Source organism: Panthera onca, chromosome E2 (assembly GCF_046562875.1).
Source record: "Panthera onca isolate mPanOnc1 chromosome E2, mPanOnc1 haplotype 2, whole genome shotgun sequence".
NCBI lineage: Eukaryota > Metazoa > Chordata > Mammalia > Carnivora > Felidae > Panthera > Panthera onca.
In genome coordinates, this window is record NC_138353.1 from 8,852,802 (window position 1) to 8,867,078 (window position 14,277).

Sequence of the window (14,277 nt, forward strand, 5' to 3'; positions counted from 1 at the left end):
GCGGGGCAGCGGCAGGCGGACTGACAGAAGCAGGTGCCTGGAGAGGGGCGTCGGGTGAGCAGCGGGAGCAGGTGGTCGCGACCCGGCCCTGCGGGCAGGTGCCACCTGTCGCTTATTTTTTTCCCTGACGCAGCAGCGGGAGTCGGATTTAGGGGAGTGGAAAGTTCAAACCGGAGCTCCGGACTCCTGGATCTGAGGGAGGAGGGGGCTGGGGATCTGGACTCCTGGGTCCGAGGGAGGAGGGGGTTGGGGCCTGGACTTCTGGATGGGAGGAAGGAGGGAGGCCAGAACCAGGACGAGGGGTGTCGGGATTCGGCAGTGTGACCGGCGGGCAGAAATGTCCAGATGATGGCCGGGGGACCCAGACTCCCGGGTCTGAGGGAGAAGAGGGCTGGAGTATGGCCTTTGGGGTCCGAGGGAGAGATGGCTGGTTCCCGCTGGCAGGACCGAGGGCCTGATACCTGGCCGACCCAGCTTAGGGTTCTGTCCTGAAATGCGTTGCGAGGCCCCAGGGCTCCCGGTTTGGATTACAAGCCCCAGGGCAAGCTGAGGCCGAGGCTATAAATACCCCCGGGGCCTCGGCAAGAACTCAAGGCTCCAGTCGAGGAACCTGGTGCTCTAATCCGCAGAAAATCATCATCGCCAGCGTTCCCAAGTCTTAACAAGCGAGGCGGTGCCAACACCACAGATACCTTTATTCCTTGCTCCTCGCCCTCACCTCCCAAGCCCGTCTTCCCACTGTCCCATCCTCTACGACCCGAAAACTCAAACTCCCGGCATGCCACGCGGGGGATAGAACTACAACTCCCAGAGAGCCCTGAGCTCGGGCGGGCTCCAGGGAGCAGAAGCCGAAGAATTTTCAAGGGTCGCGCGCTCGCTGGTTATTGGCCCTCAAGGAGCCGTGGCCACGGGAGGTCCGTGGCGGTGATTGGCCGGCAGTTCCTGCTGCTCCAGATCCCAGAGGAGGCGGCGGAGCCTGCGCAGTTCGCGGTGCAGGGCGTCGTCCGTCACGGGACCCGTGAGGCGCAGGCGCGAGCTGCCCAAGGGCAGGATGAGGGGCGGATGGGAGGAGAAGCTCTCGAAGATGTCCCCTAGGAGACAGAAGAAGACGGCGTCAAATTCTGAAAATGGGCGTGAGGCAGCGGTGTTAGAGAGAGGCTGCGTCACCCCCGAGGGAAGGACAGACTTCAACCAGCAATTCCCGGAGCGGGACCCACTCAAACACGAGTCTTGGGAGTCCCCGAGCATCATGGGAGTTGTAGTTCAGACAAAGAAAGAGAGGCCACCGCTGCCTGGGAGACGGGCGAGGTAGTTGGGTTCTTGGGTCTGAGGAAGGAAGGCCTGGGAACTTAGTTTTACGGATTCCTTCGTGGAGGGGCCTGGAACCCGAGCCCCTGGGTGAGAAGGGTAGGTTGTCGGGGGAAGGGGCTGGGGGCCTGAACCCTGGGGGGGGGGGGGGGGGAAAGAGGAGGAGCTGGGGCTTGAAATCCCGTATCCTGGCGGAGGAGGGAGTTGGGGCCCATCACTTGTTGGGTCTCGAGGGAGGAAAGGGTTAAGGGTCCAGAATCCTGGGTCAGAAGGAGGAAGGGGCTATGGATTCCTAGGTCCTGAGGCCAGAAGACAGCTGACAGCCCCCGTGCCTCTGTCCCCACCGTGCCTCACCTGTGTCCACAGCGTCTCGCTCTGCAGGGGGAGGGTCCCAGGCAGGTGGTGGCCCACGGCCAGGACCCAGCTGGTAGTGGCTGAGCAGATGGTGAAGCTGAGCAGGGGTCAGCGTGGGGTGGTCAGTTCGTAGGCTGCTCCAAGAAGCCTGGTGGGAAGATGAGGTGAGAAGTCGGTGGTCGTTATGGGACAGCTGAGAAAGCCTGAATGGAAGGCCCCCCCTAGAGGGTACCGATGTAGGGGGTCGGCCGTGGTGTCTGTGCAGCCAGATTGTGACTGCGAAGCCAGGCTGTCACCAAAGTGATGGTGAGAAAGGGGGTGCTCTCGGCTTAAAAAAAAAAATGATTTGTGGGGCGTCTGGATGGCTCAGTCGGTTAAGCTTCCGACTTCGGCTCAGGTCATGATCTCACAGTTTGTGAGTTCGAGCCCCGCGTCGGGCTCTGTGCAGACATAAATGTAAAAATTTTTAAATAATAAAATTTAAAATAAAGTTTGGATCTACTGAACTGAGATGACAACCAAGTCATCATTGCGGTGGACCCGGATTGCCTGGGTTCAAAAATCCCGGCTTGACTACTCATTACCTTCTGGCAAGTCCCTGTGCCTCAGGTTCTTCATCTGTAAATTGGGGGTGGAGGGATTAGGCACCACCTAATAGGGTTGTTCTGAGGTTTCAATATGGCAAGATCGTAAAATACTTAGAACACGGCCTGGTGCTTATTAAGTGCTCTGTAAAAGTCTGAGAAATATCAACAAAAGAAATCAAGGAACTTATCCTGCCCGAATCTCAGTTTCCTTGTCTGTAACAAACGGTCAATTAATAACCTATTTCATGAGGCTTAATCACCACTCAATGAGCAGTGCTTGACAGTGTTTGGTATCTAGTTTACGTTCAATGAATGTTTTGACTGTCGCATTCCTTGGTCTCATACCAGACTTTCGGAACCAGCATGACTGAGGGAGGGAGCCTTGGAAACTATTATTCGGAAGTCCCACTGGGATTCAGGTGCACTTTGGACGCTTGGGGCTGGCTTCTAACTGCCAGTGCATCACCCACGGTGTCTGCGCTGGGACTGGGGATAACGTGAGGGCCAAGGGGATGTCAAGGGTGGGCTGAATACAGAGGATGGATGGGGGGGGGGGGGTTGGGGAGTCAGAGGTCAGGGATCGGGAATCACCTTGAGCAGGGAGGTGCGGGGCACACAGAGCAGGTTCACAGCTATGGAGAGTTTCCGGAAGAATTCAGTGGCAATGTCGCCCAGCCCGGCCCCCTGCAGCCAGTCCAAGACGAGGTCTAAGTTGGTCCGGATTTGGACAGCTCGGGACCATTGATAGAAAGGTCGGCCTTGACCTGTGGGGAAGGTTAGGAAGGGGAATGGGTGCGGGGACTCTGCCCTCCTGCCTCCCGGACCCTTCTTATTTTTCAGCTTGGGATCTGGAGCTTGCTCTCCAGACTCTCTAAAGATGAGGCCTGATCCTGTGGTATGTTCTGAACTGACTTGGGTCCCGATGGCTCCCACCCCTTCGTCCCTGCCCCTTCCCCGATCTGACCCGCACCTCGTTCCATCAGCGAGTTGAGGAGGGACGCATTGGAGAAGAAGAACAAGTAACCGAAAGTCTGAGACACGAGGTCCGGATGCAGCTCACACTGGCCGGTCAGTTCCAGGGCTGCTTGGAACACGCCCAGGGTGGGTCTCAGCCCCGGAGGCATGGCCGCCAGCTCGGCGCCGGGCCCGGGAAGCTCTGCCCCGGCGGTAAAAGGGTTACTATCCAGGAGAGCAGGCAGCGTTGAATACAGAGTCTAAGAAGATACAGAGATGGAAACAAATGATTGGACTACACCTTCCTGGAAGCTTCTGGGCGGTAGAGCTTCTGGGAATTAGAGCCCATTCCACCTTCGACACCCTAAAGGCCTCTGTGAGCAAATCCCTACTTTCCAGGTGGCTTTCCGGCGTTCATCAGGCCTGGGACGCCTCAAGCCTTGAAATTTTTTCAGTGTTTATTTCTTTTTGAGCGAGAGAAAGAGACGGAGCTCAAGTGGGGGAAGGACAGAGAGAGAGGGGCCGACACGGAATCCGAAGCAGGCTCCAGGCTCCGAGCTGTCGGCACAGAGCCCGACGCGGGCCTCGAACTCAAGAACCATGAGATCGGGACCTGAGCTGAAGTCCGACGCTCAGCTGACTGAGCCACCCAGGCGCCCCGGGACTTGTGTTTCTCAACACGGACAGCTCGTGGAGGACAAAGGACGCTGAACAAAGAGGCCCCCTTCAGTCAAAGAGTGATTTATCCAGAATTCCCAAAGGAAAGAAAAAGAATAGAGAGTCAGGAAGTGGGAGCAAAGTGGCAGTGAGCCAGTGGAAAGTGAGATCGGGCCAAGGACAGGAAATGAGGTCAGAGCCGAAGAAGAAATAAAGCCACACGTGGCAGGAATGTACAGGAAGCGAAGCCTTGGAGGAAAGGGCTTCACAAATCCAGGCTGCTTAAGGAACATCTTTACGTTGATCAGTCCCCAAAGATCCCCGCTCCGTTTACAGACAGGGACTCAGACCCACGGTAAGCCTGAAACCCTGAGAATTCCAAGGAGCAATATCAAGGTCAAGGGTGGTTGGAGGCCTGGGGGAGAAAGCAGGTCCTCAGGACTAGCACTCCAGGGAGAAGGTCTGTGGCTTGGAAAAGGGAGTGAATTCGGAGCTATAGGAAATGAAGTCAGCAAACAGGAAGCGAAGCCTGATTACAGAGGACTTTTAGTTTAAGTGACAGTGCCTGACACTATTTGATATCTATCTATCTATCATCTATCTAATTTACCAGTCACTGAAGAGTGGACTTAGAAAACAGGAGCTTGGGGCGCCTGGGTGGCTCAGTCGGTTAAGCGTCCGACTTCAGCTCAGGTCACGATCTCACGGTCCGTGAGTTTGAGCCCCGCGTCGGGCTCTGTGCTGACAGTTCAGAGCCTGGAGCCCGTTTCAGATTCTGTGTCTCCCTCTCTCTCTGCCCCTCCCCATTCATGCTCTGTCTCTCTCCATCACAAAAATAAATAAACGTTAAAAAAAATTTAAAAAAAAAAAAAAAAGAAAACAGGAGCTTGAGGGGCACCTGGGGGGCTCAGTCAGTTGAGCGTCCAACTTCGGCTCAGGTCATGATTTCACGGTTTGTGGGTTCGAGCCCCGCCTGCTTCGGAATCTGTGTCTCCCTCTCTCTCTCTGGCCATCCCCCACTGGCGCTCTGTCTCTCTCTCTCTCTCTCTCAAAAATAAAAACATTTAAAAAAAGAAAAAGAAAACAGGAGCTTGAGAAAATGATAAGGGTGATATGACCAGGTCGTAAAGTTCACTTGTCACGAGGGGACAGATGCAGACCCAGGAGAAGAAGCCAGAAAGGCGGGAAGTGATGTAGGCTCCAACAGGAAGGGGTATCAGAACAGCAAAGCCCTGGGGTGAACAGGAAGTGATGTCAGAGAAGCGGGAAATCTCACAAGGTCGACTAGGAAGTGATGTCAGAGCAACACGATGTAATGCAAACAGGAAGCGAGGTTATGTCAAACAGGCAGCAGGGGACAAGACCAACCTTGGTGAGGTAGTAGACAGACTGCTGGAAGGTACACATGATGACCTCATCCAGGAGGGCCATGGCCTCATCACATAATTCCAAGTCATTGCAGAGCTGTGGGTCTGAGGACAGGCCTGGGGGTAAGAGAGAGAACCAGAGGCTGACAGGCAGGAGCCCAAGTCCCCAAGTAGAGGGAATGACAGGGATCCCGGACAGGCCTGCGCTTGGGTCAGAGCTCACCCTCCTGGTCGGCCTCCTTCTCCATTTCCAGCACCTTCTCCTGTACAAAACTCAGCAGCTCCGTGGTGTTGGCCATCCACAGCATGAGTGGCCGCAGCTCTACGGACACAGCCTCGGGAGTCAAGGGCACCTCGGGGACTCCCTCAGGGTGGCTGGAGAAGGAGGAAAGGACCCATTAATGGGACAGTCCATTATTGTAATGGGGGTGGGGTGATCTCTGCCCAACCCCCACCATAGTGTCCAAACCCCGAGCTCTGGATCTAATTGAGGGCAGAGGCCAATCCCCATTTCACAGCTGGAAAAGTTGGGGGCCAAGGAAGAGCCTGCCTGCAGAGCCCCACCCCTGCATCCCTCTATAACCCTTCTTCCCAGAATTTCTCTTACTTCTCTGGCTGGCGGTCTCCGATTTCCTTGATCTTTTCCTGGAGAACAGTAAGCTCAGAATCAAGGCGCGTGGAATTGAGGGAGAGAGACGTATGAGTTAATACCCTGGTCATTTCTGGAAGCACCTTTTTGACACAGCCTCTCCACGCTCAAATGGACCCTAACCCCCAGGTTTAGAATGGTTTCACCTCTCTGTACCTTTTTTTTTTTTTTTTCTTTTTTAATGTTTATTTTTGAGAGAGAGAGAGTGTGTGTACGTGTGAGTGGGGGAGAGGAAGGGAGAGAGGAAGACACAGAATCTGAAGCAGGCTCCGGGCTCCCAGCTGTCAGCCCAGAGCTGGATGTGGGGCTTGAACTCAGGAACCGTGAGTCAGTTCCTTAACGGGACTCAGTCACTTGACCGACTGAGCCACCCCTGCGTCCGTCCCTCACCTCTCCATACCTTTTAAAACACAAAGCCCTAGGGGTGCCTGGGTGATTCAGTCGGTTGAGCGTCCGACTTCAGCTCAGGTCACGATCTCACAGTTCCCGAGTTCAAGCCCCACACCCGGCTCTGCGTGGGCAGTGCAGAGCCTGCTTGGGATTCTCTCTCTCTCCCCCTCTCCCACTTTTGCGCCCGTGCGCGCGCTCTCTCTCAAAAGAAATAGAATAAACTTACAAAAAGAAAACAAAATACAAAGCCCTATAACTGCAGGCGGTCTACCTCCCTCGGGCCCACTTCTGCTCAAATAGAAGTTTCTTCTTACCGCCCAGGCCCTTCTTTAACCCTCGCTCTGAGAAGCCGTAGCTCAATTGGATGGTGACTTTAACCTCCCCCGCAAAATCCAGAAATCTGGATGATTTCTCCCAGGTACTTCCATCTGTAGGTCCGATGGATTTGTCCTCCCTCGCCTCCAAGCACGGTCTTGCCCACTACTGTTCAAAGCTTCGGGCCCAACGGGCTGCCCGCCTCACCTCCCACAAGGGTCTCTCCTGACTTCTCATCCCAGGAGCTCTCTTCCCCCGGCTCCCGGAATCGTTTCTCCCATTATCCCAGAGCCGCAAAGGTGGTTCTTCGCTGCCTTCTCTTCCGGCACCGCGGATGAATCCACCACTCCCAGCACCCCGCGAGATCCCTTACTGGAGAGCCCAGGCCCCTCCTAAGCATCAGGGGAGAGGTGGCTTCATCCTGCTCGACTTCCAAACGGGCGGCAGGGGGCGACGAGAGGCTGGGGGAAGCCCACGGGGAGCAGACGGGGTTGGACGGCGGTTGGAGGCACTCACCCAGACAGCCTCCTTGATGAGCCGGGCCAGACGGCCCAGCAGGCGCGGCAGGTGGCCCAGCTCCAGTTCCCGGGCTGAATGCTGGACGCACAGCGCCAGCAGCGTGGCCGGCCCCAGCGGTGGTAGGTCCCCGGCGCCGGCCGCTGCTGCGCGCACGATCTCACCCAGCAGCGCCTCTTCCTCGCGGGGCCGGAAGCGCAGCACCGGCTCGCGGCCATCCAGGTAGGCCGCCAGCGCCTCGCCGCGCTCCTGCAGGCCCCGGCCGCACAGGCGGCAGGAGAAGGCCCAGCCGGGGCCTGGCGGGGAGGCCCCCGGACGGGTGGGCAGCCACGGCGGCCGCGCTGGCCCCGAGCCCCCAGCGCGGGGGTCCTTGTACATGAAGAGGAAGTGCTCGCCCAGCCCCAGCAGGTCGCCAGGGTGCAGCTCGGCCTCGCGCAGCAGGAGGCACCCGTTGTGCGTGACCGGGGCACCCCGGGCCGGGCGCACCATGGCCGGGGGCTCAGGGCCGGCACGCACCGTACAGTGCCGCGGCAGGATGTCGGGGGCATTGAGGAAGGTGTCCACATACGGGGCCGGGGACCCACCGCGGGCCGAGGAGTTCCCGCCGCGGCCGAAGACATGCTGCTCCCGCGTCATCACATACACCACGAAGTCCTGGAGGGAAGGTGGAGGTACAGGAGAGACACAGCTCCGTGAGGAACGGATGTTTCCAAAGGGGACCCTTGGCCACAAAGGACTCTCCCATCCACCACCTCGCTTAGAATGAACGCTTTCAAGGAGATCTCCTGGGGTCCCCCAAAGCCTCAGCAATTGCTTCCCCTAACCATGAGTGGACTCTTCAAAGGCACCTCCTGCGATGGACTGGTCCAGAACGCCCATCTGGAAGACTGGCTACGTATAAGGAAACCCCTTTCTTGACATGAGTTCTGTAATTGCCCTCCCTGAAATTATTGATGTTTTCCAGGAGACATTTCTCCAAGGAGACGCCCCCCCTCTTCTCACCTCTTCTGAATGGACCCTTCCAAGGAAATCCATTCCCACAATGCACTCTCCCATGATACAGAGCCCAAAGAAGGGGTGCTTCCAAGAGCACCACACCCCCATGACTACAGTGGACTGCCCATTCACTTGCCCCTCAAAGAATGGAACTTTCCAAGGACATCTTTCTACTGTGAGCCCTCCCATGTCTCTACCCCTGGCCCCATTTGCCAGTCCTTCCACCACCAGAATGGGGACTTCCAAAGACATTTCCCCTTTTAATAAGAGCTTCTCTGAATATTTCCAAGACACAGGACGGATATCTTTAAGGCAACTGCCCCCTTTGAACAAAGGTTGCTTCCATTATGTCCACCCCATGAACATACACTTCCAGGGAGACCCCCTTTCTACAAAGGACCCTTATTTTCCCCCACCCCATGCTGAACTCGCTTCCAAGGAGAAATAATAATGCAATGGACTCACCTACTACCCCCACTCCCACGATAGAGGATTCCAAAGATCCTCTCCTTTGCATCAATGGATGCTTTCAGTATTCTCATCCCAACAAAGAACATTCTCCATGGAGCTCTCCATATAGTGGGTCTTCTAGTAACCACACCTTATGAATAGATGTTTTCCAGGAGACCCTCTTCTTATAATGGAGTGTCCCATTTCATCCACCAAATGAAGAGGTGCATTCCAGAAGACCCCCTTCCTAAATGACTCTCCCATCTCCATCCTACAAAAATGGAAGAGCTCAGTCTGGCTCCCTTCCTAAAATAGACTCTCTGTTCTCTATTCACGTTGGGACAATAGTCATCCTGATATCCATAAATCCTACCCTGAACTCATTACCTTTACCTCATGGATGGACATTTCCAAAGAGACCCCTTCCTACAACGGACTTGTTCATCTGCCTCTAGAAAATGGATCTTTCCAGTATGACCACCTTCCGAAGGTAAGATCTCCTGTTATCCCTCCCTGTTTGAAGCAATGGAATGGTCCAAAATACATGAAACCCTTTTCTAAAATTACTCAACCCCAGAAGGGATTCCACAGTGCCCACAATGAACTCCCGGGTTATAGCCACTCATGAATAGATGAGTGCAAATAAATTCCTCCCCAAGAGATGTACCTCTGATTACTCTTCCCCAGGAAGGAATACTTCCATAGAAGCCTCTTTCTTAGAAAGGAATTTCTCATGAACCCCATTCAAAAGAATGGATGCTCCCAACGTTCCCCCTCTTCCCAAAACAGGCTCTCCTATTCTCCAACCTTGTCTGCAAACCCCTCCCTGTAAGGAACTTGCCCCAGTAAGGAGGAATGAATTCTTCCACGCAAGCCCTTCTCTCAATAGTCTTAACCTCTCACTCATACACACCCACGCACAGGCCACCGAACCCAACTGGATCGCTCTCCGACAGCACAAATGGGACTATTTGCTGAGCTCCACTACCTTCTAGAGTGGGCTTTCCCACTGATTCCCAGCAGTACCTGTGGAACTTGGCTGTACTGCTGTTACTCAAAGTTGGGCAACACCACAAACATGGCTCCCCCAATCATCGCGCACGCGCGCGCGCGCGCGCGCGCGCACACACACACACACACACACACACACACAAATGAGTCTTTCCAAGAGTACATTACATTTCTATTAATGAAACAATTTCCCACTAACCCACGAATCATTTTCTACTATCTGCTAATCCTTTCTCCCTCTCTGCTGCCTAACACTCAAGCAAGTTCTATTGTCACCCAAATATAGAAAACAGAAGCATCCGTACCACCTACGTCCCCTAACAAGAGTCAAATCATTCCAGTGTAAACCCGCTTAGAAAGTGGGTTAGTCCGCTCCTTCCAAGAAAATATACGCTTACCCAGAACAAGATCCCATACATCAATGAAATTATCTTCCTCCCAAACAAGATAGACAGTTCAATTACTCCTCATCAAGAAATAGACGCTTACAAGGAGATCCCTTTTCTACGATAGGCTCTCGCATTCCCCCTTGACAGACAAAGACAGTGTTTTCCCCCAACATTGCATGAAATGAACCATTCCCCACTTGTTCTTCCAGCAAAATCTTTTCCAGCCATCAACCTCCACGACTTTCACCTCTTCCCCCCCATCCCCTGTCTTCCACAATGACCTCTCCTACCCTGGAACCCTACCTTGCTGGGCCCACACCTTCCCACAAACCTGAGACTACCGCGACCCAGGGGATTCTGGGAGTTGTAATTTTGTCGCCCTGCAGACGAAGTAAGGTCGCAGGAAGGTCGGAGCATAGTTCTCTCCGGGGTAGGAGGGGCTGCCTTACCTGAGCGTCCTGGTAGCCCTGGAGCAGCAGGAAGTAGGGGCGGTTGCTGGGAGCCTGAATGAGGCACTGGGTCAACTGATCGAAGTCGCCAGGGTCAGCAGGTCCGATTTGGGTGTCGGCTGCCCCTGGGGCCATGCTAAGCGCCTGCTGCCTGCGCTCCTGCTGCCGCCGCCGGCGACCCTGCAGGCTGAGCTCCGACACGCTGCGCCGCAGGGACAGGTTTTCCGAGCGCTCTTTGCCCCCGGACCCAGCGGGGGGCCCTGACCCGGACCCCGGGCCCGGACTGGCCAGGGCCGCCCCTCCGGACGCCGCCCGGGAGCGATTCTTCTGTGGCCGCCACGAGGGGGCACCCGTGCCTGCGGAGAGACGGAGAGGGATGAGGCAAGAGACTCCAAAGAGACCGAGACACGGTCGGAGAACCGAGATGATAAAGAGACAAAAAATTGACCACAGAGAGGTGAGGCTGCTTCCCACGTTTAGTTTTCTGTATATGCTGTTCCCTGTGCCTGGCACAGAGTGGGTGATGGTGAACGGAAGGAACGAACTAGTGATTTGTTTCTCACTAGGCCGCGAAATCTAGGAGGGTGGGAACCTCATCTGTCACGTGCTCACTGTATTCCCCCAGGGCCCTAAATAATGTGTGGCCCACAGTAGGCGCTCAAGCAATGCTTTTTGGGGAAAAAAAAAAAAAAAGACAGTGATGGTTGTAATTGCCATTCTTTATTAGGCGACCACTATGTGCCAGGCCCTGTGCTAAAACCCTTTTATACATTTTCCGATTTCATCTTCCCCTAGGGTTTTGCAGAGCGGAACCGACAAAGAACGGATCGGAATCCAAGCCAGAGTTCAGAGCTCAGGAGGTTGACCGCTACACCACTCTGTGTCCCCGATGGGGGAGGCTCAGAAACAGAAAAGCGTTAGGAGGTTCTGTGAGCAGCCCCTCCCTTAGAGCCAGGCTCCATCCCTGCCGGGCCCTGCTCTGCACTTACTGTCTCACCAAGGGGACCACCTCCTGTTCCAGGAACGTTTCCTCAAAGGCCAGGCCAGCATGTAAGCCCTTGATGGTGTTACGTCTTCATTTCCCATGCCCCACCCTCAAATCTCCCACCCACAGTCTGCAGCCAACCCAGCCGAGATCCACCTGCTCCAAGGTCAGATCCTCTGAAGCTTCGATCTGCTTTTTTAATTATTCTTAAGAGAGGGAGAGCATGAGCCTGAGCACGAGCAGGGCAAGGGCAGAGAGAAGGAGACACAGAATCTATAGCAGGCTCCAGGCTCCCAGCTGTTAGGACAGAGCCCGACGCCGGGCTCGAGCTCATGGACCGAGCGATCATGGATCATGATCCGATCCGAAGTCGGAGGCTTAACCCACTGAGCCACTCAGGCGCTCCTAAAGCTTGGATCATTTTCGACCCCAAACAAGCCCACCATTTCTTCACTCTCCAGGCTCCTCCCCCTTAGAGGCTTAATCGACGTCGGCCCTGCCTCTCGCGAGAGGCCTTCTAGCCACGCGGACGACCACCACCACTCAACACCTCTGGCTCTGGGTTACTGTCTTCAGCAGGCGCCCCCCACCCCATCACAAGCCCCGCCCATCCACTCTGGCAATAACTCCGGTCTAGCCCCAGCCCCGCCCCCGACCTGACCCGGGGCTTTAGGCTCCTCCCATTCCTCCCCCCCTCCCACTTTCTCCCGGGGGCCCCGCCTCCAGCCTACCCCTGGTCTCTCAGGCCCCACAGATCCCGGCCCCCAAGCCCCGCCCCGCCTCCCCGCTGGCCCCGCCTCCGGGACAGGCTCCGCCCCGCCCCCGGAGTCGGGCCCCCGCCGGCTCACCGTCGCTGTCCGCCGCGCCGAAGGCCTCCTGCTCCAGGCGGCGCGCCTCCTCGCGGCCGCGCAGCTCGAAACGGCGCGCCCAGCCGGGCCGCGCTCGCCACAGCTCCTGCACCAGCAGCGGACGCTCCGAGTCGCCCAGCACGCGCAGGTGCTCCGCCCGCCACTCGCAGCTGCCCACGCCGCCCGCCGCGGGCCGGCCCAGCGCGTCGCACAGCGCGAAGGCGTCCACGCAGCTGCTCTCGCCTGGGCTGCCGCCGGGGCTCCCCGCCAGCCCGTAGCGCTCCAGCGCCTCGGCCACCAGCTCGCGTGCCGTGGAGCGCGCAGTGGCGAGCACGCTCTTGTAGTTGGCGCCCGACGCCAGCCCGGCGCCGAAGATCTTGAGGACCCCCGGGGGTGCCGTGGCGCGGGCGGCCAGCGGGGGCTCGGGGGCCACGCCCGCGGCCAGCTCAGGCAGCTTCTTCTCGCTGGCCCAGCGCTGAGCGCCCCCCGGAGTCCCGGCGCCTCCCGCGCCGCCGGACCCCGTGGCCCCGGTCCCCGAGCCCCGAAAGAGCTGGGAGATGCGCTTGGCGCGACTCCCGGAGGCTCCCCCGGCCGCCTTGACCGCGCCCACTCGCCGCAGCTCCACGTGCGGCGGCGGCGGGGGCAGCGGCTCGCTGCTGCGGCTCCCCGTGTCCGAGGAAGAAGACCTGGGAACCCGCCAGGGGCGCGGAGAGGCGGCAAAGAGACCGAGAGAGACAGGCCAGGATGGAGGCCGACGGTGGAAGACGAAGGAAGGAGGTGGGCGAAGACCCAGACGGAGGGATCAGAGACCCGGAGAGTGACAGAGAGACCCATTGAGAGGGGACACAGATCCGGACCGAAAGAGCAAAAGAAACCCAGGGAAAGAGAGGGACAGAGACACAGATAAAGAGGGAGACAGAGACCCACAGAAGGGGGAGAGACGCGAGTGTACAGATACGGAGTTGGGCAGAGGCCAGAGTCAGAGAGAGAGAGAGAGAGAGAGAAATAAATGAAGGTGAGTGGCACCTAAGGAAGTTGCAAGAGGTAAGCAGGGAGGGGAGGAAGGAAGGGGAATCAAACCCTTGCCCCTGTATCCCCATCGCCTTGTCCATCCAGCGAGGGCCCCTATCCAGGCCCGACTCTTCCCCGACCGGACTCTGAGAGCACTGTGGCCCACTGTCTGTCTCCTCCAGCCCGCTACCTCACTTGCCCATTCCGGAAAGGAACTGCAGTCAACGCTCGGGGCCCCTGGCCTTCCCCGGTACAGAGACTGGATCAGAAACGAGGACAGTTGGGAGGTAGGTAGAGGAGGGACAGGGGCCTGGGGGAGGTGGGCACTCACTTAACAGAGGCGGCGCTAGGCCAGCGGCGTCCCAGCTTGGCCAGCTGCTTCCTGGGAGAATTGATCCACAAGCCCACGGGGAGGTGGAGCTTCCCGAAGCGGGGGCTTCCGCCCTCCTTCCGTTCACCAGATAGCATGGCCCTAAGGAAGGATGGGTAAGACCCCAACTCCTGAGGCCCCGAGTAGTGGGGTTTGGGATGGAGGGGCCTGGGGCTCAAACTCCTGAGTCTGGGTGGAGGAGAAGGATGGGAGCTAAGCTCCTGGGTGCTGGGATGGGAGATGGGTGGGGACTGGCCACTGGGTCTGAGGGAGGAGGGGTCTGGACTCCTGGCTCCCTGGTTCTTACCCTGCTTCAGGTCCCAACAGCACCCCGGGGCCCTGGCTCCGTTGGCCCTGGTTGGTTCCTGACCCCGCTGTTCCCGTTCAGCCTTTGCTTCTGCCCCGGCTCCCAGCACTGGGTGGGGGACAGGAAAAGGCGAGAGGAAACCCGGCAGGAAGAGCTGGGAGGGGGCGTCCTGTGAGGGGACCGGGCCTGGGGGAGGAGATCTGCGTAGGGCAGGCCCTTCTCTACTCCTTGATTGTGGAATTACATCTCAGCTAGTTGGGCTCTGCCTTGACACAGGGAACTGACTTCCCAGTCTCTCCGAGGACAGGAGACCCGCCCCAGACCTCTCCTTGGGAAACCAAAAGTGAGGATCAGACCGGAGGAA

General features: G+C 57.3%; 1 protein-coding gene across 2 annotated transcripts; it reads right to left on the bottom strand.

Moving 5' to 3' along the window:
• Nucleotides 1-650: 650 nt before the first annotated feature.
• RASIP1 (Ras interacting protein 1) lies at nt 651-14,177 on the bottom strand. Of its 2 annotated transcripts, none has more exons than XM_060651652.3 (12): nt 13,914-14,177; nt 13,568-13,708; nt 12,226-12,911; nt 10,393-10,748; nt 7,098-7,751; nt 5,835-5,872; nt 5,451-5,602; nt 5,229-5,344; nt 3,220-3,463; nt 2,841-3,013; nt 1,663-1,810; nt 651-1,091 (listed from the first exon to the last, which is right to left on the bottom strand). In XM_060651652.3, exons 2-12 carry the CDS (start codon nt 13,702-13,704, stop codon nt 892-894), a joined length of 2,904 nt encoding a protein of 967 aa, XP_060507635.1. In that variant the 5' UTR covers nt 13,705-13,708; nt 13,914-14,177; the 3' UTR covers nt 651-891. The 2 variants fall into 2 exon arrangements, with proteins under 2 accessions (XP_060507635.1, XP_060507636.1); XM_060651653.3 differs by having other exon boundaries at nt 652-1,091; nt 5,229-5,332.
• Between the last annotated feature and the right edge of the window lie 100 nt (nt 14,178-14,277).

Coding starts and splice junctions, on each gene's coding strand:
- RASIP1 (XM_060651652.3), bottom strand. CDS start 13,704: ATGCTATCTGGTGAACGGAAGGAGGGCGGAAGCCCCCGCTTCGGGAAG. Junction 12,912..13,567: donor CCTAGCGCCGCCTCTGTTAA/GTGAGTGCCCAC, acceptor GCGGGTTCCCAG/GTCTTCTTCCTCGGACACGG. Junction 7,752..10,392: donor AGGGCTACCAGGACGCTCAG/GTAAGGCAGCCC, acceptor CCTTCCCTCCAG/GACTTCGTGGTGTATGTGAT.